Raw genomic sequence first — 21,990 nt, 5'->3', positions numbered from 1 at the left:
TTTAGCGCCATCAAATGATTGGGAAAGAAGTATTTTTTGATAAAAATAAGCTCCAGCAGTATGACTGCTTTAAAAAAAAATAGCTGTTTCAGTTAAAGGTGGTTAATATATTGAAAGTATTCCAAAGTAATGTAGAACCATCATTCACCCTTCAAGGTGAGGTGAAATTGGGTTTAACGTAGCGTCCAAGATTATTGCACTTATGTAGCGACGTGCATGCACGTGTGTGTGTGGCTGCTTGTACTAGACCGGACTGATGCCGATTTATAGTGCTAGCTCACTGAGATACCATGCCGCAGTTTAACATGAATACCCCACTCAGACAGAGTATACGGACTCCGAGCCGACCAGTCCTTGTTTTTGCCCCTTAATGACGAGCGCCAGAGAGGAAAGTAACAAGTACCATCGTTTAACGTATTTTGATTTGATGTGGCCGGGGATCAAACCCCGGACCTTCCGCTCTCCGGCGGACGCTCTACCACTAGACCACGGAGGCGGTTAATACCATAAGGAACCTCCCATACAGTACCTATTAATCACCCTGCTCCAATAAGCGTCTCCTCACTATCTTCTACACCAACTTGTAAATAATTTGTATTAGCGCCCCCTACGAAGACCGAAAGAGTAGATGCCTTACCAATAGGAGGTGAGGTGAAATGGGGTTTAACGTCGCGTCCAAGATTATTGCACTTATATAGCGACGTGCATGCACATTTGTGTGTGTGGCTGCTTGTACTAGTCCGGACTGATGCCGATTTATAGTGCTAGCTCACTCAGAGACCATGCCTCAGTTTAACATGAATACCCCACCCAGACACAGTATACTGACTCCGAGCAGACCAGTCCTTGTTTTATCCCCTTAATGCCGAGCGCCAGACAGGGTAACAACAAGTACCATCTTTTAACGTCTTTTGGTATGACGCGGTCGGGGATCGAACGCCTGACCTTCTGCTCTCCGGGTGGACGCTCTACCACTAGACCACAGAGGCAGTCTCTTACCAACAGGAGTCAGCAGCATAGAAGGGGTATATCACTGCCTGGTAACTTATCAAACAGGTTTAGTTTCACAGCAGTTTCTTCACTACCCCTCAATATCTGAAAACAAATTTAACTCATTGAATATGGACCCGTGAAGATCCAGGGTAGAGTACGTCTTCAGCAACACCTGCTTGCTGTAAAGAGGTGACTGGGGTGGTCAGGCTCGCTGACTTTATTGATGACTGCAATCGTATCCCAATTGCGTGGATCAATGCTCATGATATCAGTCACTGGATTATTTATACAGACCACCGTCACAAAGCTGGAATATTGGTGAGTGCCGAGTTAAACACCGTCACAAAGCTGGAATATTGCTGAGTGCCGTGTTAAACACCGTCACAAAGCTGGAATATTGCGGAGTGCCGTGTTAAACAACAAACAAACAAAATCATTGTATAAGTTATCATAAGGCAGTTTTCTAGGGGATCAGAGAGCTTATAACAGACAGGGTAAGTCTAGTTGTGACCTCAGACCAATGTGTCTCCCTGGTCTGTTTGAAGATGTCTATGAATAACAAGTCATGTCCAGTCAACACTTTATACATGATTTATTCCATTTAAAAACAACCACTGATCAGCCGACTCCTTGGTCAGCAAGCAAACAGCCTCTCTGCTTCTCCAACAGTTAAAAAAAAATCAAATCAAAGAAAACTGCGAAGACGAGCCTTCATTCAGATTCTATCAACGAATTTAAAAATGTCCATAATTTTTCAGTGACCCGTCAATCGCACATTCATACAAACATGCACACCAATAACCCAGGCACAATTTGCGCCTAAATCTCACACACAATACACATAACCATGGCAACGAACAACATCATTCATTCTTGCATACCATAGCTTAGCATTAAATGGTTCTGTGCTGTCACAGATTCACAGATCACGATCCTGATGTGTGTAAACACCTGAATCAATGAATAATTAAGAAAGTGATGTCGCTACAGGTTTGAAAATAGTTTTGTAAAACATTGTCATAAACTGGCACTAAATAATTATTAAAAACACATTAAATTTTGGAGATACCAGACTATTCTCTCCTAGCACACTTTCACAGATTCTAAAAACAGATTTTCTCGGACAGAATGGACCACACATCTCAAGGGGACATAACTCCGAACAATGTGACAACCTCATTGAATCACACATCAATGACCATTTGCTTCATGTAGAAACGACAACAGGGCAGTACACAAGTAGTAATTCATGTCTATTAGTTGACGACGCACACATTTGTTTCCAGACTTCACGCACTCCAACATCACATGCACTGGTAATACTCCCATCAACAGTCTTCGCCACACTTGAAAAATAGTTCCAAGAAAGGTTCCTCCAGTCATGTATTCACAATGTACAAGTTCTGTACAAGTCTATTTCACAAAGTCACAAGAATTTCTCTCTTTGAATTGACACAGTCCCAATTGCAGGTGACCAAGATTATCTTTCGGCAAGTAACAGCTGTCCCAGTCCATCGACCTCAATCTTCCCATGCACAGTTGCTCTTCCTCCTTCCAACAAATCACCAGTTTTTTCCTCTGTGTCTTCAAAAGTCACAGACAAGTATTTCCCTAAACTCTTCCATCTTGCTGTACAATTTTTTAACAAATTTCCTAATTCAACAACCTTAATGCTACTGGTAACTGGCAACTTGAGCTCAACAGGTCTTGTTCATGAAACTATCTTTTTAAACAGGGTTACCTCCCTTGCTAAAACAGTCCCATAATCCTTTCAGGAAATGTGAACAGGTTTCAAGGGAGATAACTCTGTCAACACTAATCTTAATGCTTGTTCTGCAAAAAGTCAGAAATCATGACAATAATGTCCTCACTAATCAGTGTTCCTGAATTCAAATCATTTGTGTTTTACTCAAAATGAATATCCTTCTCAATAAATACCAATCTCAATAAATTCAGATCTTAGTTCTCGCTACCGGTAAACAAAGATCTGAGGACATCCCATTAGGGGTCACGTCAGAATAACCTTTCATCAGACCAATCAGAGCGTCGCTTACCAGATCATGAAAGTGACAGTCGGAATGTGATTTTTAATCATGCAACCTTGAAATCTTTAAAACGGGGTATTCCGAACGATAATTACGGGCTTAACGACTGAATCTATACAATCTAGACCATATATTAGCCATTCCAGAATGTTCTTTTGTTCAGGTTTCAAATCTTTAAGTGAGAATTTGTCAAAATATCTTTCGAAGGGTAGTCCCCAATTTGAAATTAGTGCCGTAAAACACGAGAAAGCTGCCTTCTGATTGGCAAATGTCGACTTCTTGTCAGTAATTCCATTGGTCGGTCAGAGTTCGCGAAAGGTCGGTCTGACATGACCCGTAATGGGATGTCCTCAGATCTTTGTTTAGTGGCAATGAGAACTAAGATCTGATTTTAATGAGATTGAATAAATACAATACCTTCTGTTTCCTTCTAAATACAAGTAAAGCCTTAGTGAAACACTCACATGGTAATCTTACATACAGTCGTGTCACATGTTGCCAGGAGAGGTGTGTGCATGCAAGCCATCTTGAGCTGCTTGAACAAGAAGACCCCTTCAAAGGGGAGACAACCCATTATAAGCCTGATAATAAATAAATATGATTGTCATACATTCTCCATGTTGGAAGTCCAGAAACGTGTGGGAGGGGGGTGGGGTGGGGTGGGGTGGGGTGGGGTGGCATTTCTGTTTATTTTTAGGTTTGGCAATATCATTTGGGAGATGCCCTTTTTGAGAAGTTTACAAGGATGAAAACTGTCACAAGGAAGCTAGCCCCAGTCAATTTGTTTAATGTTAGAGCTATTCTGTAGGTTTGGTGTTTCTTAGGCATGTCTATTTTGTGAAGAACATATTTCAGGTTAATACACATCCCTGAATATTGGACAATGCACATTCAGTTAAAAAAACCAAAATTCACCAAAAACAGGTTATGACAATTTAAGCTGAGAGTGATTTTGAAACTTTGAAACTACTCGGACGTCAGACTTGGGACAGGGTACAGGAGAGTTGGGTTGGTTGAGGAGGTTCAGAGTCAGAGGTCAATGAGTTGGTCGGGGTGAGTGAGTGAGTTAGTTGGATTTAATGCTACTTTTAACACTTATCCATTAATATCACAGCATGTCAGCTTACTGTGATAGGAAAGCTGAAGTGATGGAGGTCTCAGATATTTACTGCTTGTGTGAAACCCACAAGCATGGGTATGGTTCCGTCAAACCTTGAAACATAATCAGGGTGAACCAGGATTCAAACCCACAATAATAGGTTTCTGACATGTCCAAAGGGATGCATCTCCTAACAGAGAGCTGCAGTGCCTTAGATGACTGGAGTTTGTCAGAAGAAGTATTGTATCAAGCCCTCATTTATTTAAATTCAACGGAAATGTACGTAAACACAGTTGTGACACTAGATATATTACCCTCTTGCTCCATATTGCATTATCAGTGCACTACAAGTCACCTTCGGAAAACTGAATCATCTGTTAATTTGAAAAGTTCTAATTCCAATTTGAAACTTGTATTCAAACTTTGCTGTGATCGAACTTTGACAATGCCTTAACAAGTCCCCGGTGGGTGGAAGAGGGTGTTTCAGAAGTGTGAGGGAAGCGTCACGAGTTCATGCGTGAGAAATACAAGAAATAAAGTACCTATGGCCCTCTGCTTCATACAACCATGAAAGCCAGGCATTAATGACCATAAGAATAGGAACGTAAGGGGAAATTGATAAATGCTGAATCAGCCATTTCTCGGTGGCTCCAGCCCATTACACAACATTTAGCAATAACCGAGTCAAGTCCCAGTTAGACCATAAAGAAGGATAGAAGCTCAAAGGATGGCCTTTTTCATTCTTCAGCTCAACTTGCCTCCCTTGTTTTATTTGAACGTCCACCAATCTCATTAAAATCAGATCTTTACTCCGATATGATACCTCTCTCCGTGAAGATCTGAGGACACCCCTATCGGAGGTTGCATCAGATGATCTTTATAATCGACCTATCAGCATTGAGAAACATTCAGTGAGAGAAACATTCAGGCCAGCATACCTGATTTAAATACCTCGAAAACACAGGACAAGCTCCAAATATGGATAAATAAGGCCACAACCACATATCATTATGGATATTTATACACCGTCTTTTCTTTTCTTCGTGACATGGCATCTATACCCAAAACAAGTACCATTGAAGAAGTGTTTTTGTTCAGTGGGGTTGGTTTGTACAAATCGAAGCGAGGTGGTGAAGAATGAAACCGAATAATTTGAATGAGATTGGTCAGACCACAACGAAAGGGTTCAAGTTTTACAACCATTTCCTGGAACATGTAACATGGCCGCCCTAGACTCGTGGGCAGTACTGATCAACACAGGTGACATATCTTTGGTATAGCTTCACCGCTGTGAGGACTGTTTTGAAGTGTAAACAAGTAATGACATGTTATGTCAGAATTTCGGTAAAAATCAAACTTTTGTCTTCTCAAGACACATTTTCTCCACCCCAAACCCGTTATTGCGGTAATATTACAATCACATATAGTCCTATATGGAATAAAGATTGACACACAGTTTGTAATGTCCTGTCCATGGGGACCGGTGAAACTGATGGTACTTAAAGGTACCTCGTCAAAAGATTCACTGCAGGCAAGCACCAACTTCATCCACATCTTGAGTAATTTCAGCACCATATTGGGAACTGACAATGTCAGTATGTCACTTAAAGTCCAATTTGTAAGCCTGTTAACAATAATTTCCTGTTTTATCAGTATCACAGTTGATTAGTATTGATTACCCTATTCATACAAAGAAAATGTCTCCATTTCACTCACGCCTGGTTTGATAGGACGTAACATACTGCATCCAAGATGCCAACAAGAATGGACGCTAATAATAGCTACGGTACTATGAGTCCGAGTGGACACAAAAGTGTATGGATCTCAGGATGATCGAACCTACTCAAAGTAAAGCATAATTTCAGATAAGAAATTAAAATTTTTTCGGATAGTCTATATCAGGTTTTCTTCCCGTAATCCATAAGTTTCTTTCGATAAAATGAAATCCTTTTCTCTTAGTAGCACAAGGCACCTACCCATTATATGATAATGTATTTTTTGGGATGGCATAGTGGACACCTTGGTCAGCAACTCAGCATATGTCACTAATTAAACAGTCTGGACCCACACTGGAATGGCAGACCATTCTACCTTAGCCCTTTCATGAACTTGTCTCTGGATATAGTTTCAAATGGATCTTAGTTTCCAACAGTGGTCTCCAGCTTACAATACCAAAACATATCTTACAGGCACTGACATGAGATTTATGGCTAAGTTATGTTTCTATGGGAACAGGGACATATTCATGCAATAATAGTGTCATGTGATGATATGCAAATGGTGCTATGATACATTAATTTATAAAGGCCCATTGTAACAAATAATACTGTACATTACCACGCATGAACAATGTTTTGAATGTTATCAATTGTTTTCAAAATCAGGAACGTCACTGATATCAGAAAGGAACCTACATGTGTTAAGAACTTCATCCAGAAAAAACTCTGGATAGCGTTATATGTCAAATACATGCCAAAGTTGCCATCTAGCTAATTCTAGAGGTGGTAGTCCACAAAAAAATGTCACTTGTCCTTCCTAAATTTTACTGGTCTAAGATGAGCATACTCAATTTTGATTCAGAATGGTAATAAACACTCAATTATGCCACGCTGTTTGCGATGCCAAGACATTTATGAAGACAAGCAGAAAATCTTTCCAATTGATCTTCATCGGAAGGGGTCTGACCTGATTGTAACTCCAATACTGGAATATAGACTTAGGGCTTTCGCTGAGCTGAGGGGGCAGTGGGGTAGCCTAGTGGTTAAAGCGGTCACTTGTCACGCCGAAGACCCGGGTACAATGTGTGAAGCCCATATCTGGTGTCCCCGCCGTGATATTGCTGGAACATTGCTAAAAGCGGCGTTAAACCATACTCACTCACTCACGAAAAGGCCTGAGCCAAGGATGTATACTACGCCCTTAACAGTTTCCGTTATGGATACTTTTCTTGATTACAGGTTGCATTGGCGCCATATACACAACCAGGCAGCTTATTGCTGCAGGCATCGGTTTGTGGGTGGGGGCCCAGGTCTTTACCAATTAGGTAAAAGTCACTTGATCCATAACACATATCCATTTCCTGGACATCGTTGTACAAAACAACCTTAGCGCTACGACTGCCGTAAGTCTGTGTTAAGGTATGGGAGTTACGATCACCTTAGCGCTAAGATTGCTTTGTACAACGGCACCCTGGTCTACATTAAGACACTGTCATTACAGGTGAATTTAATCCTTTCGAGGTTTCCACAAGTGTGGTTTGTGACCCGCATACCACTTAACTTCAGATAGGGACATTGCTATTATTCCATGATATAACAAACTGATAATTTATTATGGATATGTAAACAGTATGAATATCTTGCCATCCCTTTCAAAAGTTAAGTGGTGTATATTCATGTGTTAAGAGTTATACACCATTAGGAACAGAAACAAGCAGTACCGATGAGGACAGAAAGGCTCACTAAAACCCACAAGGAATCAAAACTGGATATTCAGTGTGACGGGCTGACGCTTTAACCACTATACTACTCCACTCTCTTCCCTTAAAAATATCCAACCTCATATAAACAAGTAAGATCAATTACAACATATATTTTGTCCATATTTCGTCAAAACATTATTCACAAGTAAGTGTCAATATCTGTTGTGCATATATTAAGTCAGGGAAATTGTTGGAGACAATTAAATTCAGACATTTCAACTCTTGATGGAACATTCTGTTATTTCATCTAAAGGACATTTTGAATGGCAATCAGCAAATGTCCAAGAGTGAGTGAGTGTTTTACGCCACTTTTAGATTAATTTCAAGAATTTTATCATGGCAGGGGACACTGAAATGGGCTTCACTTACTGTACCCATAAGGAGAATCAAACCCGCGCCTTCGGTGTGACAAGCGAACACTTTAACCACTAGGAGTAAGGGAGTAAGTGAGTGAGTGAGGTTTTATGCCGCAATATTCCAGCAAAATCCCAGCAGGGAACACCAGAAATGGGCTTCACACATTGTGCCCATGTCGGGAAATGAACCCGGGTCTTCGGCGTGACGAGCGAACGCTTTAACCACTAGGCTACCCGACCGCCCCTTTAACCACTAGGCTACCCAACCACCCCTTTAACCACTAGGCTACCCAACCACCCCTTTAACCACTAGGCTACCCGACCGCCCCTTTAACCACTAGGCTACCCAACCACCCCTTTAACCACTAGGCTACCCGACCACCCCTTTAACCACTAGGCTACCCACTGCCTTAGGGAAATAATCCTACTGAAACCCAGCAGTAATATATTTGCATCATTATTCAGTAATTTTAACCTAATTTTTCAATGTGCTATTTTTCTGGTGGATGTGGATGAAGTTGGTGACAGTGAAGCGAGTGCCAGGTACCCCTACGACTTGGTTTCATTACCCACGGAAACGTGCACTGAAGGAAGTTAATGGGTGAACCACAGGGTCAGGACACAGGTTGTTATTCTCACAGGATATCTACATGAGTTGGGACCGTTGAATATGTACATATCACGTTAAACACACTTGGTTCTCAGCACTGCTTGTGGAATCATCACACCCGCTCGTAATTCACATCTGAAAGCATTTCTCACAGTCGCACATATCACATGACGTAGAAGAACACCTGGTGTCGGGCCACCGTTGACTGACAAATAAGACGAAGGCTGTCATGTCATATGGTGCTTGTGTCGATGGAACACCTGGTGTCGGTCGACTGTTGACTCTCACAAGACACCGCAGTTGTCTGGACACGGCTCATGACACCTGGATACAACAACATGCGACACCTGGTGTTGTGACACGTCCGTCCGAGTAGACCAGGTCATGATGTATGGCACTTTAGGTATCCAATTACGTTGCTGAAACTTGGAGAACGTCACATGACACTTTGATAATCCGACTCCTCCTCCTGGTAGGTAAGGTTGTGTCACATGAAGTGATGCGGATCCAGACACAAAGAGATGCCTTGAGGGCTAGCACGTGTCGCCATGTAATGTGATAGGGCGCCTCAGGGCTTCACTCTCATCTCCCTGTCCAGAGGACTGTTTGGGCCTCCATGAAGAAGCCTTGGATCTAAATCATGATCCTTTGAATCTCCAAGAGCTACCCTTTGGGCCTCATGACAATTTGAATCTCTGCGACGACACCTTTTGGCCTCATGCCGACCGTTTGGGTCTCAATGACGACACCTTGGATCTCCACGACGACCCGTTGGGCCTCCTTGATGACACACAGATCTCCATAACGACACCTTTGGGCCTCACAACCGTTTGGACCTCCTTTTAGCCTCTATGACGACACCTTGGATCTCCATGACGACACCTTGGATCTCCATGGCGACACCTTGGATCTCCATGACGACCCTTGCACCAGTATTTGAGGGCCCCATCACATGCATTCCTGTATGCAACTCCGCGAGCGTGATCTCTGGATGTCTCACAGCAAAATTGTTTAGAAATATGGCGAGGCAGGATGATTCATTTATTTTCTTGAAAGTAAAGTTTTGGAAATGGTTACCATGGATACCAAGACAAAACCATGGCAACAGGCTTCCAATGCAGTGAGCTTGCATATGTGGTTATCTCCACAACAAAGGGAGATTGAATGCTATGACGAGTTTGACCCAGATGCAGTTGGTCTGTAGCGACTGCTTCAGACATTGTTTGGCCTTTTCCCAGAAGTGTCCCCTATGTTGAGCTATGAGTATTTATCCCCGAAGGAGAATGACGGAGACTGATTCAGGTTGATGGTCGGTCCCTGTGTCGAGTTGCTGCTCCCTGGTGACTGACTCACTAGGCTGTTGTCCAGATGTCTGAAACAGAAGCCTTCGTATCAGGACTACATAGAACCAGCTCCCTGACTGGCAAGTCAGTCTTGCAAACATTCAACCTTACACAAGCCATCTGATTGCCCAGTGACTGTCTTGAAAACATTCACCCATACACGAGCCATTCGATTGGTCAGTCAGTCATGCAAACATTCATGCAAACACGAGCCATTGATTGGTCAGTCAGTCATGCAAACATTCACCCATACACGAGCCATTGATTGGTCAGTCAGTCATGCAAACATTCACCCATACACGAGCCATTGATTGGTCAGTCAGTCGTGCAAACATTCATGCAAACACAGGCAATTGATTGGTCAGTCAGTCATGCAAACATTCACCCATACACGAGCCATTGATTGGTCAGTCAGTCATGCAAACATTCAGGCAAACACGAGCCATTGATTAGTCAGTCAGTCATGCAAACATTCAGGCAAACACGAGCCATTGATTGGTCAGTCAGTCATGCAAACATTCATGCAAACACGAGCCATTGATTGGACAGTCAGTCATGCAAACATTCACCCATACACAAGCCATTGATTGGCCAGTCAGTCTTGCAAACATTCACCATTACACAAGCCATTTGATTGGCCAGTCAGTCTTGCAAACATTCAGGCAAACACAAGCCATTGATTGGCCAGTCAGTCTTGCAAACATTCACCATTACACAAGCCATTTGATTGGCTAGCCAGTCTTGCAAACATTCACCATTACACAAGCCATTTGATTGGCCAGTCAGTCTTGCAAACATTCACCATTACACAAGCCATTTGATTGGCTAGCCAGTCTTGCAAACATTCACCATTACACAAGCGATTTGATTGGCAAGTCAATCTTGCAAACATTCACCATTACACAAGCGATTTGATTGGCCACTCAATGTCTTGCAAACATTCACCATTAGTAATACACGAGTGATTTGATTGGCCAGTCAGTCAAGCAAACATTCACCCTTATACGAGCCATCTGATTGGCCAGTCACAAACATTCACCATATGATTGGAATTCTCCGAGTTAAACCTCACATTCGGTCTCAGGGTACAAAATCATTCAGCTTGTACATGTTACAACACAACATTTAATTTATACAACTCAAAAGAAGTCCAAGAAATCCCGAGTTAATCTGTCATGGCTGGTGGGTATTGCAACACAGCCTTCCAATTGTGGGTGTTCCTAACTTATTTTGAGTAGTATATTTGAAAACCAAATCAATGAATGCAAAGGCCTCATAACCCATTAGATGAACATTTTTTACTTTATGAGACATCACCATACCTGTTTCTTATCTTATAAAAAAATAATAAATAGTAACTTTCAATAATAAAATTTCATTACCGTATTCGACGTAATAAGCTTCCCGCTCTAATAAGCGCCCTGGGCGATATTTGCTGATATATTGGCTAGTGAACAATCCCAATTAGCACCCCTTCCGATTGATCAATGTACACAAGACTTATTTAATCGCGTATAATACACACTCGTGTGTTTTATGCACCCTTAAAAATTATGGGCAATTAAATTCTGGAAAAATATATCTGTCGTACATAAACATTTCAGGCTGTCCTCATAAACCACGAAATTTATCTTTCAACTCTTTTCACCAACATAATATTCTAATAAGAGTACCCTATTTCTAATTTTGAGAGCGCCCTGGGTGCTTATTACGTCGAATACGGTACCTTAAATTAAATAAGATCAGTGTAGTTACGAAGTGATGAATCTACGAGTTACAGGGATGAGCTGTTGGTAAGGAGGAGGCAGAGGTCACTCACTCACTTGGATTTGAGTTGTGGGGGTTTCAGATAGTCATCCTGAGCAAGCATCAGCACGTCGGGCCGGAAGTCCTTCTTGTACTGAAGACAGCGCCGGATAAATGCCTGCAACATCGGAGAGGAGAATCAATCATTGGAACATACTGCCAGAGCACTACCACATGCATTTAAAGGGGGATACATTAGTTTCTGACAAGTCTGGTGTTTTGAAAGGTTTATGTCTTGGCTTCTGACATAACTGGCTTTTGGAGGATCGTACCTTAGCTTGTTACGAGGTGGGGTGGGGAATAGAGGGGATTTGGGAGGGAGGTACCTTAGATTCTGACAAGGTGGGGTCAGGGATAGAGGGGATTTAGGAGAGACGTACCTTGGATTCTGACAGGGTGGGGTCAGGGATAGAGGGGATTTAGGAGAGACGTACCTTGGATTCTGACAAGGTGGGGTCAGGGATAGAGGGGATTTGGGAGGTATGGTGGGGGACAGAGGGGATTTGGAAGGGACGTACCTTAGCTTCTGACGAGGTGGGTGGGGATAGAGGGGATTTAGGAGGGACGTACCTTAGCTTCTGACGAGGTGGGGTGGGGGATAGCGGGGATTTAGGAGGATCGTACCTTAGCTTGTGACGAGGTGGGGTGGGGGATAGAGGGGATTTGGGAGGGACGTACGTTAGCTTCTGACGAGGTGGGACGGGCATAGAGGGGATTTAGGAGGATCGTACCTTAGATTCTGACGAGGTGGGGTGGGGGATAGAGGGGATTTAGCAGGGACGTACCTTAGCTTCTGATGAGACAGGGGGTTTAGGAGGGAAGTCAACCTCTGTAGCTTTAAGAATTGTGTTCTCCTCCAAGATGGCCGCCTGAGACAAGTTGTGGCCAAATGGCTGAAAACACAACAGGCAATATAAGAACAAAATCAAACTACTTCAACTGATAAATATATGTAACAAGTGTCATTAGTATTTGTATAGTCTAACCAAACATCTACACCAAAATGCATTCACAAATGACGTTTTCATCTAAAATTGATTGGCGAAACAGAGACACGAGGAAGTGACTTTTCTCCCATGTTGTTATCTTGTCTGCATACTTTAGTATGTAAAAACTAGGATTTCCACATACAAACAGTGTCAAACACTTAAGTTGGTTGGTTGGTTTGTTGTTTTACGCCGCACTCAGCAATATTACAGATATATGACGGCGGTCTGTAAATAAAAGAGTCTGGACCAGACAATCCAGTGATTAATATCATGAGCATCGATCCAATCAATTGGGATCGATGACATGCATCAACCAAGTCAGCGAGCTTGACCACCCGATCCCGTTAGTCGCCTTTAACGACAAGCATAGTCGCCTTTCACGACAAGTATGGGTTGCTGAAGACCTATTCTATCCCGGATCTTCACGGGTCTAAACACTTTAGTTCCCAATATATATTGCAATACATATCGCAGTACAGATACCTGTATCACAATAGTGAGTGAGTATGGTTTTATGCTGCTTTTTAGCAATATTCCAGCAATATCACGGCGGGGAACACTGAAATGGGTTTCACACATTGTACCCATGTCGGGAATCGAAGCCGGGTCTTCGGTGTGATGAGCGAACACTTTAACCACTAGGCTACCCGACCGCCCCTGTATCGCAGTATATTGCAATAAAAAAACAATTGGCCAATACACAGCCCTATATACAGTGAGTGAGTATGGTTTTACGCCGCTTTTAGCAATATTCCAGCAATATCACAGCGGGGGACACCAGAAATGGGCTTCACACATTGTACCCATGTCGGGAATCAAACCCGGGTCTTCGGCGTGATGAGCGAACGCTTTAACCACTAGGCTACCCGACCGCCCCGCCCTATATACAGGTGACCTAGTGAAGCCAACCTACCTTTTTACCATACAGACACTGGTAGAATATCACACCGACCGACCACACATCAACTTTGGAAGAAATCTTTGGCGGCGTTTTACCCACAACAAAACACTCGGGGGGCAAGTACCTGCAGAACAAACACAGATATGATAGGCAGAGTAAACAATTCTGAATCAAGTTCTCCTTTCATAAGAGCCAGTGTTTTTTTGTCTTGTGTTTAATGTCACAGCAAAATTAAAACAATATCACAGCGGCCAGTACACAACAGAGTCTGGGTAAGGAAACTTGGTAGTTGAAAGGAGCAATTTCCCATGCCATCACGTGATCAGGGTACAAGGATATACAATCAACTGAGTCATGACCACAGTAATACGACAATTTGACACACTGGCAGACAGACAATCAGACACACTAACATACAATCAGACACACTGACAGACAATTTGACACACTGACAGACAATCAGACACACTTACAGACAAATAGATGCATTGACATACAATCAGACATACTGACAGACAATTTGACACACTGACAGACAATCAGACACACTGACATACAATCAGATACACTGGCAGACAATTTGACACATTAACAATCAGACATGCTGACAGACAATCAGACACACTAACATACAATCAGACACACTGACAAGACAATGTGACACACTGACAGAAAATCTGACACACTGACATACAATCAGACACACTGACAGACAATTAAACACACTCACAGACAATTAAACACACTGACAGACAAACAGACACACTAACAGACAAACAGACACACAATTAGATACACTGACAGACAATTTGACACTCTGACAGACAATTTGACACACTGACAGACAATCAGAAACACTAACAGATAATTAGATACACCGACAGACAATTTGACACACTGACAGACAATTTGACACAATGACAGACAATCAGTCACTGACAATCAGACACACTAACAGACAATTTGACGCACTGACAGACAATCTGACACACTGAAAGACAATTTGACACACTGACAGACAATTTGACACACTAACATACAATCAAACACACTGACAGACAATTTGACACACTGACAGACAATTTGACACATTGACAGACAATCTGACACATTGACAGACCATCCATTCCTTATTTGTCACCTGGTGAGATTTGTTGTTTTGTTTGTTGTTTAATGTCGCACTCAGCAATATTCCAGCTATGTGACAGCGGTCTGTAAATAATCGATCTGGACCAGAGAATCCAGTGATTGACATTATGAACATCAATCTATGCAATACGATCAACAAAGTCAGTGCTCCAAACCACCTGATTCGAACACCGAAACGAACAAATCAAAACATTATTTTTGTGTACTGTGTCATGAAAGAATACCAGTTCAAAGTCAATGATATTAACGCTGATATGTTCTCCGGGATCTCACCAGTATGTTCCTGCCCCTTGAGATGTGAGATCCATCCCAATGTCGGGGGAGAAGTTTTCATCGTCCATGATCTTGCTCAGACCAAAATCGGTGATTTTGATCTCGCCACTCACGGACCCACTTCCTAACAGGATATTACCTAAGCAAAAATAATTTGATTAAAATTAAAAGCAGTTGGGATGATAGGGCATCAATATCTTAATTACATTTTAACAAAGAAATACCACATGGTTTTATAATAATACGCAAAAAAATTAAGTGTGACACTCTAAAGGTCAAGGACACATTTCAGATGGCTTAGGTCATACTGTCCTAAAACTTCATTTAAATCTGAAACAAATTTTGTGCAATTATTACGAATTGTAGAATAGATATATTCCCAGCTACTGATACATAAGGTCAATGTCAAGGTCACATCTCACCTGGTTTAAGGTCATAATGTATCACAGCTGGCTTGATCTCATTGAGATGGCGGAGGGCACTGACTGTCTGACAGATGATAGAGCGGGCCTCCTTCTCTGGAATGCACTTGTTCTGTTTCAAGTAAAAGTCAAGGTCGTTGCCCTCACAATACTCTAACACTGTACAAAATCTGAAACACAAATCATGGCATCAATGAATTAATTATTCAACTGGCATCAATCATCTGCTTTCATCAGCTATCATGATATTGAGGATTGAGGAATGAGATTTATCATCCAAAACTGGCTCCCACAGGAGATATTGCTTGGGTAAGATCAAGCGATATCTATACTGTAGATATCGCTGCAATGAAATTACATCACAATGCTTTGCAGACCATTGTGATGTCATTGGTTACCATGACGTCACAATCAAATGACATCACTAATGGCTCTGCTACTGAAGCTGTTAGCAGTACTTTTAACACTTAAGACACTGCTTATTACTTTCTACAAACTGAAAAAGTTGGAAGAATGATGTTGGATGTTAAATAAAACCTCACCCGAGTGTCTTTTGATATCAAATATATCAACACTCGTTGATAAAAGTGGAAAAAAATCCTCGGCAAGCCTCGGAGTTTTCCCACTTTTATGAACTTGTGTTGATATATTTGATATCAAAAGACACTCGGGTGAGATTCTCTATATATGATAATTGTAATTGATCTGGAAAATCAAGTGAAATTGCCTTTCATTAAGCACTCTGACTCTAAATAGAAACATTTAGTGATATACATGCTGTTTAGAGTGAGTGAGTTGGATTTAACCCCGCTTTTAACAGTATTCCATTTATATCATGGCGTGTCAACTTAATGTGGGAGGAAAGCCCGAAGTGATGCAGGTCTCAGACGTTTACCACTTCGGTGAAACCCAAGAGCATGGGTATTGTGCTGACAAGCCTAGAAACATAATCGGGGCGAACCGGGATTCGAACCCACAATCATAGGTTTCTGGTATGCCTAAGGGAAGCAACCCTGCACGGCGAATCACGGCGCCTAAGAAGACTGGGCTACCTGTGCCCATTCAGAAATGTTTAGATCGTTATCATTTGAGTCATGTTTGACGTCAAAATCAGAAGGCAGCCCCGACCAGTAGTGTCAGGTGGTAACTTGACTTATACACTACAGCAATGTAGAGAATCGGCCCTCGCCTTAAGCATAACAAGCAAATGTTTTAACCTCTAGGCTACCAGACTTTCACACAACTTAAAACAACAAACTGAAGCACCATCATCACCCATTCAGTTATGAATCAATTCAGTTTTCATGACGTTTACTGTACAGAACTGGATCCATCAGTACAAACTTTATAATAGATTATGATAATGTTAGATTAACCCTATAAATAGAGGGATGAGAAAAGATTTCTTCCAAAACATTGAAAGTTAGCTTGGGATCCATATCATTTATGGATATATAGTAATGCCATGTATCACACAAAGAATGTAACTAAATCTGCCCCATCCTCTCAAAATTAAATCATAACATGACCAACTGATTGGTGATAACAGCGAAAAACTAGAATTATACTTACGAATTATTGTCAATTTCAAAAACATCATACAATCTAACTATCCTTGGGTGGTCTAGGCTCTTGTGAATGTTATACTCCCTAAGAGCATGTCTGAAACAAAATCAAGAACAACCATGACCAACACATGTATATTTCATTACAAGAGCAGCCGCGGGCAACATTTGCAGTTGAGTCTAGGAACTGTCTCAGAAGACAAAAAGTGCCATACCAAATACCTATAACAGACTCTCCTGTTTCCTAAAACAGTCAAGTGAGTGATTTTGGTTTAACATTACTTTAACAGCATTTCAATCATATCAGTGAGTGAGTGAGTTGGGTTTAACGCTGCTTTTAACAATATTCCAGTTATATCGCGGCGGGTCAGCTTAATGTGGGAGGAAAGCCCGAAGTGATGCAGGTCTCAGACGTTTACCACTTCGGTGAAACCCACAAGCATGGGTATGGTGCTGACAAACCTAGAAACATAATCGGGGCGAACCGGGATTTGAACCCACAATCATAGATTTCTGGCGTGCCCAAGGGGTGCAACTCTGCACAGCAAATTGTGGCGCCTTAGACGGCTGGGCCACCCGTGCCCAAACAGGGTTAGAAACTACCTGTTTTAGTCCACTAGTCCTTATGATGATAACATATAGCAACACCCCTAATAATGGGCAGTTTGGCAAGGACTATAGGACTAGTGCCACTTTCTAACGCTGGATAAGACTTCCATTGAAGCATATATCTGAAGCATGTGTGTATCACAAGTAAGTGGATCTATCATGACTCAAAGATTCCAGTCTATGATGATTCTTAAATTGCACACTGAGAAAATACAGAATTACAAACACAGTTCCCCAAACTTACTTGATATAGTTAGCTTTCTTATCTTCTTTCCATTCACGATTCAACTGGTGAATTTTACATGCGACATATCTCTGTTCCTTCAAATCAAAACCCTGGAACAGAGGAGACAACCGTGAGTGAGTGAGTGAGTGAGTGAGTGAGTGAGTGAGTGAGTGAGTGAGTGAGTGAGTGAGTGAGTGAGTGAGTGAGTGAGTGAGTGAGTGAGGTTTTACACCCCTTTTAGCAATATTCCAGCAATATCACGACAGGGGACACCAGAAATGGGCTTTACACATTGTACCCATGTTGGGAATCGAACCTTGGCTCGTTAAACCAAAGTACTCCGAAGTAACTTTGTTAGATCTACACGTCATTCACACAAAGTTCGGTCACAATTCTCACACTTTTTAAAAATAATTTTTTCGAGACTAAGTCGCTACAATTATATATTTAACCTCAAAGCAAAGCGAAATGTTATTTCCTTGCACTAAGAATAGACAAGGGGAAACCCTGATGCTAAAAAGTTTAAAAAGTTAGGTGTGACACTCCCAAAGGTCAAGGACACATTTCAGATGGTTTAGCTCATACTGTCTTAAAACTTCAGTTAAATCTGAAACAAATATTGTGGAAATTCTTACTAATTGTAGAATAGATAATTTCCCAGCTACTGGTACGTGAGGTCAATGTCAAGGTCATCTAGTTGAAGGTCGTAATGTATCATAATGTGAATGCAGTGTAACATGAGACACTTGCCTCAAATATGAGAACATATATTTTAGACTGTGCAACAGTATAATTACTTATCGATTTAGAAACCGTAAAGATTTCATCATTGGTGTATCAAGTGTCAATTTTCCAGCATCACCACAACACGCACATCAGCAGTGGGTTTCACACTTACACTTAACACCCGTATCTAAAATCAAACAACCGTCTTCAGATTGAAAAGGCGAACATGGGGCACCCTCCCCCCCCCCCTTAAATAACCCCCACATACACCCACACCCAACATCAACCCCCACAAATCCACACTCCCCCACCCCACACACTCCCCCACACATCCACCACCCACCCACACACACATCCACACTCCCCCACACATCCACCACCCACCCACACACACATCCACACTCCCCTACCCACCCACACTCCCCCACCCCCACATCCACCCACACACACCTCCACATTCCCCTACCCACCCACACTCCCGCACCCACACACATCCACACTCCCCTACCCACCCACACTCCCCCACCCCCACACATCCACCACCCACCCACACACTCACCTACCCCCACCAACCAGCACACTCCCGCACCTACGAGACTCAATGTGTACATATTCCATACCTTGTGTACTTCACTGAAACCCCCTTTTCCCAGCATGCACAGCAACAGGTATCTCTCGTTTAACGTTGGATGATCCTTAAACCTATAAAGCAGAACATCACAGTATTAAATTGCATCAACAAAATTCAACATGTCATTCTGAACAATCAAATAATTTTTGTGGCTGTAACACTGAAATTGTTTGTGTGTTGAGTGATGACAACCAACTATTCACAGACCGGTGAGAATCTGTCTGGGGATTTGAGTGAGTTGGGCTAATGGCAATCTGAACAGTTTGTTCGCTTTGTTTGTTATTATACGCCACAATCAGCAATATTTCAGTTATATGTCGGCAGTCTTTAATTAATCGAATCTGGACCAGACAATCCAGTGATTGAGATCATGAGCATCGATCCACACAATTTGGATACGATGACACGCATCAACCAAGTCAGCGAGTCTGACCACCTGATCCTGTCAGTTGCCTCTTACGACAAGCATAGTCGCCTCTTATTATAAATAAGCCTGGGTTACTGAAGGCCAATTCTAACCCTGATCACGTGTCAGTCTCAAGACATCATGGTATGTCAGATTACCACTAACATGAGAAGACAACCTATATTGAATGAAGCTTTTGGTGTTTACATGGCGCTGATCGACAGTACATCACTGATGGATTTGAACCTCTGATCAGCAGATCCTGGTATGGCTAAGGGAGGCAAAATGCACAAGTGGAAGAAACTATTTTCTGAACTGAACTTTTTAATAATCAGTAAAAACATTATTCATATCGAATTCCCCACAACATTGAAACACTGCGACAGTCTTTACCTTGAGTTATCTTCATTGTGAATGCGTTTGAGTTCTCGTATATGCAGGTTACGTTCTCTCTCAAGCTTCTCCAACTCCAACTGAAGGTCAGCATCCTCTTTTTTCAAGGTCGCTTGTCTTAACTTCAGGATCTCGTCCTGCTCGTAAAACTCTGCTAACGTTAACCTGGTAAATAGAAAAAGGGCATATATACACTTCATGTGTACATCTGGGAGTTAACATGGCCATATACACTTCATGTGTACATCTGGGAGTTAACATGGCCATATAAACTTCATGTTTACATCTGGGAGTTAACATGGCCATATACACTTCATGTGTACATATGGGAGTTAACATGGCCATATACACTTCATGTGTACACCTGGGAGTCAACATGGCCATATACACTTCATGTATACATCTGGGAGTTAACATGGCCATATACACTTCATGTATACATCTGGGAGTTAACATGGCCATATACACTTCATGTGTACATCTGGGAGTTAACATGGCCATATACACTTCATGTGTACATCTGGGAGTCAACATGGCCATATATACTTCATGTGTACATCTGGGAGTTAACATGGCTATATACATGTCATGTGTACATCTGGGAGTTAACATGGCCATATACACTTCATGTGTACATCTGGGAGTTAACATGGCCATATACACTTCATGTGTACATCTGGGAGTTAACATGGCCATATTCACTTCATGTGTACATCTGGGAGTTAACATGGCCATATACACTTAACGTGTACATCTGGGAGTTAACATGGCCATATACACTTCATGTGTACATCTGGGAGTTAACATGGCCATATACACTTCATGTGTACACCTTGGAGTTAACATGGCCATTTACACTTCATGTGTATATATGGGCGTTAACATGGCCATATACACGTCACGTGTACATCTTGGAGTCAACATGGCCATATACACTTCATGTGTACATCTGGGAGTTAACATGGCTATATACACATCACGTGTACATCTGGGAGTTAACATGGCTATATATACTTCATGTGTACATCTGGGAGCTACCATCATAGGGAGCAAGGTGTTTCAGTTTATGAGCAGCATCTGCCTCTGAAAATATCACTGACACTTCAAAGTATCTTGTCCTTAATATTTCTACTATTAATCTCGGAAATATCCGACTTGAGTGAATATCAAACACAGCGCCTGGAGCTTATTCTAGTGAGAGAGTGAGTGAGTTTGGTTTTACGCCGCTTTTAGCAATGTTCCAGCAATATCACGGCAGGGGAACACCAGAAATGGGCTTCACACATTGTACCCATGTCGGGGATCGAACCCGGGTCTTCGGCGTGACGAGCGAAGGCTTTAACCAATAGGCTACCCGACCACCCGCTTATTCTAGCCTGGATCCAACATGCAATGGCAACAGTTAAGAGAAGAGGATGTATACGGCACACATTGCTTTAACAGTTTCCTGTAAATGTGGACTCACGGTTTCTCTTGCCCTGGTTTGAGAAACTCGTGTTGTTTGGAGTTTTTTCCTGTCGACATGGTAGGTTTCCTCTTCATAAGTAACCTCCTCTGTTTATCTATGTCTTCGCGGTCCGTTCCTATCCTCTCTTGTTGTCTGCAACACACAACAGACATCCAACATCATCAACACTTTCAAGGGGCATCAATTGGAAGTGGAGTAAGTTATCACTATTACACCGAACAACAAAAATGTAACGATGAATATTTTGGGGGATAATTTTTTGTAGTGAAGACTGAGCACACAATTTTATGAAAATATCCCCCAAATTTTTCATGATCCCTAACTTCTTTAGTTCAGTATATTAGCCACAGACATCCAACATCATTGACACTTTCTAGGGGGCATCCGTTTTAAGTAAAGTAAGTTATCACTCTTATACCGAACAAAAAAAACTAATTGGATCATGAATATTTTGAAAGGGGGGTGGGGGTATTTTTTTGTATTGAAGACCGAGCACACA

The 21,990-nt window shown here is 42.0% G+C and overlaps 1 protein-coding gene across 7 annotated transcripts in view; it reads right to left on the bottom strand.

Moving 5' to 3' along the window:
- Positions 1 to 8,196: 8,196 nt before the first annotated feature.
- The window catches only part of LOC139464966 (serine/threonine-protein kinase tousled-like 2), a 54,765-nt gene continuing 40,971 nt past the window's right edge, over positions 8,197 to 21,990 (bottom strand). For 5 of the 7 annotated variants that reach the window (XM_071246599.1, XM_071246600.1, XM_071246601.1 and 2 more), the window contains 11 exons: positions 21,489 to 21,623; positions 20,024 to 20,188; positions 19,214 to 19,295; positions 17,886 to 17,977; positions 17,040 to 17,129; positions 15,468 to 15,637; positions 15,046 to 15,184; positions 13,636 to 13,747; positions 12,519 to 12,626; positions 11,751 to 11,851; positions 8,197 to 9,956 (listed from right to left, as the gene is read on the bottom strand). In XM_071246599.1, coding sequence (XP_071102700.1) covers positions 9,842 to 9,956; positions 11,751 to 11,851; positions 12,519 to 12,626; positions 13,636 to 13,747; positions 15,046 to 15,184; positions 15,468 to 15,637; positions 17,040 to 17,129; positions 17,886 to 17,977; positions 19,214 to 19,295; positions 20,024 to 20,188; positions 21,489 to 21,623 — 1,309 coding nt within the window. In that variant the 3' untranslated portion in view covers positions 8,197 to 9,841. Of the gene's footprint in view, positions 9,957 to 11,746; positions 11,852 to 12,518; positions 12,627 to 13,635; positions 13,748 to 15,045; positions 15,185 to 15,467; positions 15,638 to 17,039; positions 17,130 to 17,885; positions 17,978 to 19,213; positions 19,296 to 20,023; positions 20,189 to 21,488; positions 21,624 to 21,990 lie in introns of all 7 variants that reach the window. The other 2 variants (XM_071246602.1, XM_071246604.1) reach the window with 1 other exon arrangement.

This window comes from Haliotis cracherodii, unplaced genomic scaffold (genome assembly GCF_022045235.1).
Source record: "Haliotis cracherodii isolate W230 unplaced genomic scaffold, xgHalCrac1.p SCAF_17, whole genome shotgun sequence".
NCBI lineage: Eukaryota > Metazoa > Mollusca > Gastropoda > Lepetellida > Haliotidae > Haliotis > Haliotis cracherodii.
The sequence above is the reverse complement of the archived record's forward strand: the minus strand, read 5'-3'. Positions and strand labels throughout refer to the sequence as shown.